Source organism: Anneissia japonica, unplaced genomic scaffold (assembly GCF_011630105.1).
Source record: "Anneissia japonica isolate Jap-2015-1 unplaced genomic scaffold, ASM1163010v1 scaffold1489_len2284818_cov182, whole genome shotgun sequence".
Classification (NCBI taxonomy): domain Eukaryota; kingdom Metazoa; phylum Echinodermata; class Crinoidea; order Comatulida; family Comatulidae; genus Anneissia; species Anneissia japonica.
Window position 1 is genome coordinate 1,755,442 of NW_022698455.1, and position 9,653 is coordinate 1,765,094.

The 9,653-nt window shown below is 33.3% G+C and overlaps 1 protein-coding gene across 2 annotated transcripts in view; it reads right to left on the reverse strand.

The window, feature by feature from the left end:
• Positions 1–9,653, reverse strand: part of LOC117102602 (homeobox protein engrailed-2a-like) — a 22,684-nt gene that overhangs the window by 10,231 nt on the left and 2,800 nt on the right. Inside the window, exon 2 of one of the 2 annotated variants that reach the window (XM_033242961.1) lies at positions 4,210–4,212. The exons of the other annotated variant lie outside the window; for it this stretch is intronic. Within the exon in view, the coding sequence (XP_033098852.1) occupies positions 4,210–4,212 (3 nt within the window). The remainder of the gene's footprint in view (positions 1–4,209; positions 4,213–9,653) is intronic. 2 annotated transcript variants of the gene reach the window in all.

Sequence of the window (9,653 nt, forward strand, 5' to 3'; positions counted from 1 at the left end):
TTTTCATCTTCCTCCTTCCTTCATCCTCATCTTCATTATCATCATCATTATTATTATATTGGTGTATAGTTTAATTACCGTACTTGTTAGTTAAAGATGCACGCCTGCTATATATTGAAAAAGAACATCATATTATTGTTATTGTGATTATTATTCATATTTTAAAATTACTCATAGGCCTATCATTATTGATATTATTATTATTATTATTATTATTAGGCCCTATTACTAATTATAATTATATTTATTAAATATTACAAATATTTACTCGTAAAAGAAAATATAAAATATTATTAATTATCATTATCATCATCATAACCATCATTTTCATCATCATTATTATCATCATCATAATCACCATTATTTGCCCAATAACCTATGTGCGTCTCCAATTTTAATTTAACCTAATTAGTGTACGCGTTGATGTTTTATTCAAATAAATTACGAGCAAGTCGCTGCCGTGACAATCTGTGCCGCTTATTCAATATTTGTCGTGAGTTCCTATTAACAGGCCTGTCGTACAATGAATCCATTTAGTACGTAGCATCATACCTGTCTCATTGACTGCTTCTTGAATGCTCTCAACAATGCTATTAGTATTAGTATCTCAGTTGACGTGGCAAACGAAGCTTCACGAAGCCGCGCTATTAATTTCCTTCCCAGATTAATTGTTGAAGATTTCGTTTTCACGCAGACTTACCTGATAGATTGGCGAATTAAATCGCTAACGCTGCCGTGAAATTAGAAGATGAAACACCGAAAATAAAGCGATAGCAAATCAAAACAGATAAATCGAAAGGCAAGTCACTTCTGACGATCACGAGAAAAAGTACAGAAAAACACATATCATTTTAAGAGGTTTACTTTACGGTATGAATGAAAAGAAAAGTGTAAAATTATTTCATTTTTTGGAGAGGTATTATAATACTTTACATTATAAAAATCCCGTCGTGTTTCTGTTTATGTATTTTGACAATGGAATAAATATGTGTCCTTTCAGCGTTAAATTGACTATAACTTGTTTATAACATTGTACTGAAATAGTCGATAACAGAAGAAGACGATAAACGGAATATTGACTTAAAAAGGCAATGGATGAACACGCTATTGCGTGATCGTTAACTCAACTTCTTCCCAAAATTAACACAATTGTTTTTTTGTTTATAGACTTATATTTTCTTTGACAATGGAATGAATAAGTGTTCCATATAGACAACATTAAACGACCCCGACTTGTTATATAATAGGCCTAATTGTATGTAATAGTCCATAACACAGAAGGGCAGATGAAACATAATAGATCAAACGTTGATTGAAATAAATATTTGATTAAATTTTGGATTCAAATCCAAGTCTGCAACCTGTCTTACATATCTATGCCTCTAGCAAGCATACGGTACGCATAACTGCATAACTAATGCAATTAATCTGATCGAAACAATATTCAATATTATATAAGTCGTGTTTTATTTGATAAAACATTTATATATGCACATAATGTAGCACCAATGTGCTGTATGTGTAAGATATGATATACTAATAACTTTATACTATAACTATACTAATACTATAACGTTCGTTGTTGAAGGTTATACCAGGGAACAGTTAAATTGCTGTTTGACTGTTCCCTGGTTATACTGAATATTGTAAAACTAGGACAGAAGTATATATGGAAGCTGGATTGGATTGGATTTATTCAGGATAAACACCATGCCAAGGATATCCCACGAAAGTCTGAAGAAGACTTATTTCCAGTGGGGTCCTTCTGGTGGTAATTGGGCAGTGCACCGGGAGACAATCCCCTACTCTTTTCCGACTAGTGCGCTGCTTTCCTTAACGTGCACATTGGCCATAATGTACAACGGGACCAACGGCTTAAACGTTTCATTGGTAAGATGGTGCGCTATCGCAACGTGCATTCCCTCCAGCTAAAGGAGAGCAGCGATAGGAATAGAACCTGAGACCAAGAGATCTCCGCGGTTAAGCGCACACACCAGTGGCTACCCCCAGTTTAGCCGACTGGGCCTGGTATCTACAGTATTATACAAAAGATTTAAAGAAATACAATCAAATAAGTATAATATTAAAACGTGTAAATGAAATTAACACGTCATACTTTCGAGTCTTCTATTAGCTTTAACTTATTTCACATTTTACCGCATTCAGGTAAAAAAAAACCGCTTAATAAATTTCTATTAATATATAATTATACCTTCAAATAATATTTATTATTCTTAATTATTCTGACGAATATTCTACTTAGTTATGGACTTTTTTGTTCATACCATAATAGCTTCATAAACGTATATAGGCCTAGGCTATAGGCCTATATTATGATTGATACACAATTTATTTATTTTAAATCAGTTATCAAACATCAACTATTCCAAGCCAACAGATAAAACAGAACAGTGGAGTCGCAGAATGATAGTCAGACAACAGCTAATTGTAAACTATGACAATGGAAACTCATTGAGCTAATTAGGTGAGTAGGCCTAAAAATAGAACTAATTAGGCTAAAATATTCTTGGCATCGATGAGGGAAGAAGAAGTCATCAAATCATCATTTTATAACTATAGGCCTACTTAATAAACATATTTCTAAAAATCGTTTTATACTGTGGTGCTTATGATTGTTGGTTATGCGACCCGCACGTAACCTTCGCACGTAGACCTACATTGCACACTACATAGCAGGCGAGCTCATTCGTTAGAAGATTGCAGGATGAATGGTTTATAACAAAAAAAAAATGACGAAAAGTCGTGGGACAACCACTTTAACTGTATACCTGTAAGCATAATGTGTCAAAAGGTATGATGACGTCATGAAACACTTTAAGGCCTGACATGTTTTTAAAGCACTTATATAATATCTTCAAAATTAATTTATTCACTATAATAATAACTCAGTTTCCCCCCTTTGTTGTTCAGGTTTTTAGTGGCCAACCACGAATTATCGACACTTACGCTGGATTAAAATTCGTGATAAAACGTTTTTGAGAATAGATTGCAGAGATGCTTCAAAATTAACAACGGAAATATGTGTTATTCGTGTGATTGGCGTTCGCGGCACATCAACACACTTACGTACAAGTGTTTGTGAATTTTAGGCCCGCTAGGCCAGATAAGGATGATACTTTAAAAAAACAACGTAATCGACTTAAACGGTACAACAATTTTAACAACTGAGTATCTAATACTATGATGTTAATGATACGAATATATACAATACAGTAATTACCAAAACTTATAACATACGGTAATATCTTCGCTTGATTTAATGTTAGAGACAAATATCACACTATTAATTGCTGGTCACTGATTACCAATTTATCCAGCTCGAGGAAAGTTAAATAAAATAATAATAATATGCCTAGTAATAGGCCTAGTAATAGTTATTAATAGTAATAGTACAGTTATAGTAATATTAATAGTAATAATAGTTAGGCCTAGTAATAATAATAATAATAATAAAAGTAAATAATACTAGGACGTTAACGACGAATAGAAATAATAATAGATGGTGATGATGATGATGATGATGATAATAATAAAAACAAGGATGAAGAAGGACGATGATAATAATATTAATAATAATAATAATCAACATCTATAATAAGTCTAATAATATGCCTAACAAATACTATCTAATAGGCCTAGTGATAGTAATAATACGAATACTAAAACTACTATCACCAATAATATTAATATAAGTACTAGTTTCAATGATATTAATAAGTATACAATTACAATAGTAAAATATTAATAATAATAAATAGACCTAATAATAATACCAGTAATAGGCCAATATTTTAAAGAAACATTGTAAAGATATTGGCCTATTTAATTTTTAGATATTCTTGTATATTTATATTGTTTATTTTATTTTAGGCTTTGAGTGTTGGAGTGGCACGCCTCTTGGCAACAGAAGGTCTCTGACCTCTTTTGCCACTCCATAGCGCATTCAAAGTTGTATTGCGTCTTTGTCATTTGTGTTGCCGAAATTAATAAAATAAAATAAAAATAAAATAAAAATAACAACAGTTGATATTAATTATTAATGTTAATACTGCTAAAGTAGCACTAGGTATTTGTTCTATGTTTAATTATGTCATTAATATTCGGATACATATTGTTTACTCTTCAAATTATATTTAGGACAAAATGGTATGCCCCTTGGTGTGACCGGTACCTTTGTTACAACTACACTGCCTGAGCGAAATTCGCGGTAAATGCATGCGTTGAACTTATAAAATTAAACAATTAATTCAATTTGAATTGCCTATAATTGTGTATTTAAGGAAGTTATTAAATTGAAAATGAAAATGATAAAATATATTTTTCTTGGCTAATTTACAGACGCATATGTAATACTTTTCTTGTATTCTTTTTATAGACCTTTTATTTTATTGGTAATCAATTTACAGTAATTATTTTTGCACCGTTCGTTAAAAACTTCGTAAATAGGCCTAAGTGAAAACTGAATTCTGAGTTTCGATTTGTCACTGCGAGTTAACAAATTACTTATTCGGTACTTTCAAGCAATTTAGTTTTCATTGAATTTTTAAAGAATTTTCAGCAGATTATTTTAATTTTATCACAGTCAGCAGTATAGGCCAAACTTAATCATAAATTCTTCACTATCTATTTTCCAGTGTCCCGTGAACTTTGGGTCCGTTAAACTGCCACATTATACAGTGCTTACATTCTGATACGGTATAATCATTCTCTTCTCTCCTTTTTCGGGGAGAAGAGAATGATTATTCCACTAAGCCCCGCCCCGCACCTTCCATATTGTTGCATAAAACAATAGCGCAAACGTACGTAGACACGTGCGTTTGTGAGACAAGCGCGTATTCATGACGCTGTTCTGATTGGTCAATTGTTAAATTTGATTGACACGGAAAGGTTTGCTACATTAGCAAGAATGTTAGCAATGTATTAATCATGCGGATATAAAGTTTAAACCTGTTAAATAATATCCAATAAAGGGCTACGTGTCGAGAAGCTCTCTTTTTAGATTCATATTTCAAAACGTTTCTCTGAGACCTAAAATAACCATAAATATTTGACAAATTAGACACACGGGATTATCCTTTATATAGAAAAAGAAATATATTATGTTCCAATGGCTGATCTTTGCTAGCGGGGGCAATGTAACTGAATATGTGTGGTGGCAAAGGTGGTTTAAAACTTACTGGGTAATTATGGTTCGCAAGTAGGCAATGGGTAACATTATACTAAGGCTATGAACTTGCGCCAACGGGAGCACATAGAACTATGCGTTTTCCCGGCACCTATTTAATAGCTGCCAGTATTGACATTATTATACGATTTTTCAACCCTATATTTTACCTCCATCATGGTGCCAAGAGGTGTTAAGTGTTTTATTTTTAATTCTGTTAAATACTATTTTGTACGCATAGAACATACTTCAGTTGGATCTTGTCTCTGTCATGTTTGTTACCGGTAAGATGATCGATATTTATAATCATGATAAACAGTTTGTCACCATCTGTATTGATAAGTTATATTAGGCCCATGTCCACGGACCTGCCTGTGACAGATCTTGTTAAAGATCATTAAAATAAATATTGGAAGCGTGTCAAACGTCACCATGTCGCCAGTGGCAGCATCAACCACCACCACCGATCGTGTGTGACGAATGGTGATATGATACACACGTGCAGTTTACGTGTATCACACGTGTGCTAATACCTTCACACACGTCTCCATAGTGTTATTACAGAGCGTATTAGTATATAGTAATGTTGTTGCTGCTATTAGGCCTATTAATTACAGTATATTAATAATAATAATAATAATAATAATAATAATAATAATAATAATAATAATAATAATAATAATAATAATAATAATAATAATAATAATAATAATAATAATAATAAGAATTTATTGTTTATTGGAACGTATACTTTTATAACAGTGGCACAGGTCAAATGACAGTGCATTCAAAACAACAAATTCGGATTAACTAAACAAAACAATTAATAATTGACTAAAAATTTGCATCGGCGGAACGTGCCGAGCTTGTATTAGGAAGAAGCGCACGCGTTACATAGTTGGCGCGATGATGTTGAGGCACTTTATCACTTCAGAACCATTTATCATGGCGTAGAAAATATATATAAAAGCACTGATCAAATGCGACCAGTATATTATTTAAATAATGATAAATTGCGGATACTTCAGAACACAGCAGGTACTATTGAATGCCTACTAGTATTACCACGAGTAATATCGTAGCTAATCTACCAATTGGATGTATTAAGAACAAATCACAGTCCGCGTTGTCGCGCTTGTAACATTTTGTAACTCGTGAGCGACTTGATTTAATAGGGAGTAAGAACAATGAATTTGGTTGGGCATAATTGTATGTGATTATTCATTGGAACATCCGTACATCCCTTGGCATCGGTTGCCTTGAGACGGGTAATATCTAATTACGTAGTACTGCCAGTAGATGGATCTAGATTGTAAATAAACACGACCGGATAAATGCAATACGCTAAGCGAGGCACTGTTAAAGGCGATTAAACGATTCAAGATTGGCTATCTATAATAAATATACTGCTTCATCGTTATGAAATTATATACAACTGGTGGGACGTCGCGCGAAGCTTTTGCGATTTACCGGCGTGCTGCGATTTCATGAACCCCATTATTGCGCATGCGTAAGTAAGATAATATTTTTGCGCGGAAAAATAAGGACAATTCAGGAAACCTGAATTCGTATCGTGTTTTAAATTTAACTTCAAACAACGTCAACATCCGCAATGTTGTGGACAACTATTTAACTTCAAAGTTGGTGACTGAAATTCTACTTATTTTATTCAGCGTCAATAACTTCTCCATCTTCCTCTTTGTTCTCCACAGTCATTAAGCCTATTATTGTTAGGCTAAATGTTATGATTGTTATTGTTGGTGATGTTATTGTTATTAGATATTGTTATTGTTATATTGTTTAGCAAATGGGTAGACCTAATCTTCTATCATAGGTCTAATGTAATTAGGCCGATCTCTCATTATATACACAGCTAGCCCGAAGCCTTTACGTAGCGCAATATGTTTGTATATGCCTATTTAAAAAGTGTACTGTTGGTACTGTCTGCCAAGCAAAATCGAGGGAAAAATTAAACTAATTAAATTAAACATTTTGCGTATCTCATTTAAAAGGATCCGTTATTAACTTCCAACCAGAAACAAGATCGAACAAAATATAGTTTTCGTCGATTTAAACTGACATATGCCTATTACAACAAAAATCCTTAAATTGCCAGCCAATTTATTACTATGCCACAAAAATACGGGGATGGTATTTTTTTAACTGACTGTTAATTGACGGGCAAAATTTGTTCTCATTCAAATTGTTTTTAATTGTAAGTTAATAACTTGCTTAAAAAAATTAATAAATTTAAATATGGAATTAATTTTTTTTAAAGTTCATGACAGGCAGCACATCTTTAAAATTCATCACGAATTATCCAATGGTCATCAGTGTACCAGCTATTGTGACTTGAGGCCTTTGCGGGTCACAAAAAATATGTTATTTGCCAAATCTATCACTGTTAAAATGATAAATTGAGTCCAATGTGTTATTTGTTTCTAATTTGCTGATGTTTGACATAGCTTTTGTCTGGCGGCAGGTAGTATTTCTTAACAACCCAACGAGATTGTTGGGTTGTTAAGGACGGAGCGGTTGATATAATTCTATTTGATCCAGGGTTTTTGTTGCTACTTGGAGTTTAGGACCGACATTCCTCATTTATTTCAATCGCATCAAGTTTGATAACGAGCCTTAAACTTCTAAAAGACAGAAGCTTGTATCGACAATATATAGGCATTGTAATTTAAATATAGGCTCTTAATGCCTATAATTTAAGACGACGAATATAATGTCTCTTTTCTGACTACTAGATGTAAACATAATTAATAGTGCCATATCATAGCTGTTATCGGCTGGGCCTACTTCCCATGATTCTCACTTATCAAAACTAGGGTAGACAATTAGAAGGATCGAGTCAATATTGAAGAGGCAAGGAGAGGAGAGGAGGAGGGGAGAGAAGCTATATAACGATGCGATAAGGGTACTTGACGATAAGAATTGGAGACAGTAGAAACAATGAAACAAAACGGACGGGTGAAGTGGCCTCATCTGAGGCAGTATCGGAATAGACTGTTCAGGCCGTTATTCTCTATGCCATGCCATTTTTAAAAATGAGACCAAGCCTTCTAGTTTTTTAAGGTCTAAGAAGAAGGGGAGTGGTAGTAGAACAAGTTTATGACATAGTGATATAAGCTCTTTAACTGTCGACTTTCACCGAATGGTAAATTGAGACAATTTTATTTAAAGTCAACTACGGTAATTCAGGAGTTTAAAACTTGTTATATGCTAATTCGCGATTGATTTCCATCAAAAGGTTGCGATTTCCCTGAGTCAAGATTTAAGCCTCTGGTACGCCAACGTTTACAACCTCTTCCAATAAATCAGGATGTATTTCTGATAAACCCATATCAATACCGTATGATTAATAGCTTCGGTTGCTGGTGTTATAAATTACCCAGTTACAATTTGTATCGAATGTTACAGAGGTAACGCAATAGGATAATGAAACTCAACTAAAAAAGTAATTATTTTGCGCGCATGGTTTGTCCAATGATTTCCTACTCCTCTTACGCGAATTTTATTACCGGTAAGTAGGCCTACTGGTATGTACATCAATCCCCTTCCAGAAATTGTAGGCCTATTGACGGCCTACCCATATTATACATTCAGTGTTTTATTAATTGGCCCACAGTTTATCATGGATACATAGTACAATGGTACGTAATGTCGTCCCTTCATCGAAAAGGGTCCAATCTTCGGTTTGTGTTGACACCGGATCACGAACTGTGTGTTCGTACGGTATTCATAGTCTTAACAAATATTTAAATTGCTATTATGGTGTAATGTTTATATGATATGTTATAATACCGTACCGAACTATTTAGCTGATCTACCTAATTAAGAGGAAATGGTATAACGACGAAGGAGTGAAGCTATCGCTCGTCAATTAAAATAGTTCACATAAATTAGGCCACAGAGAATCAATGAGTATAAAACAACTTGAAAGTTTGATATCAGGGATAGCTCTAAAAAACGAATGTGAATAACCCCATTACCATAGGGAAAATAATTCTGTGACATGGTCGTCTGAAAATGATTGTTTTATGTTTTTAATTATTTTCTAGTAATGAGATAGGTTTTTACCATCTTCTATGAATAAGCCTATATACATAACCATTAATATGTTGATCGAACCGACTCAATTTCAGTAGGTATGTGGTAGGTTATTTTATACTCTGTCTTTTGGGGATATAGTAGTATGTGTAGGCACATAACAGTAACACGTTCATTCGTTTATGGAAAACAGATACAGTATAACGAAATCAGTACCGTAGTAGGCTTAATAATTCAAACACTCTCTATGCTTTGAAATTAGGCAACGATAAGGAGAATAAATGATGTAAACCATTATATATATATATATATATATATTTCTGGTTGTTTACTTACGTTTACTTTTTAGCTGTTGCTTATCATTTTTGCATCTCTACTGAGATCCAGCCATTGTTTTCCACAGCATTGTTGT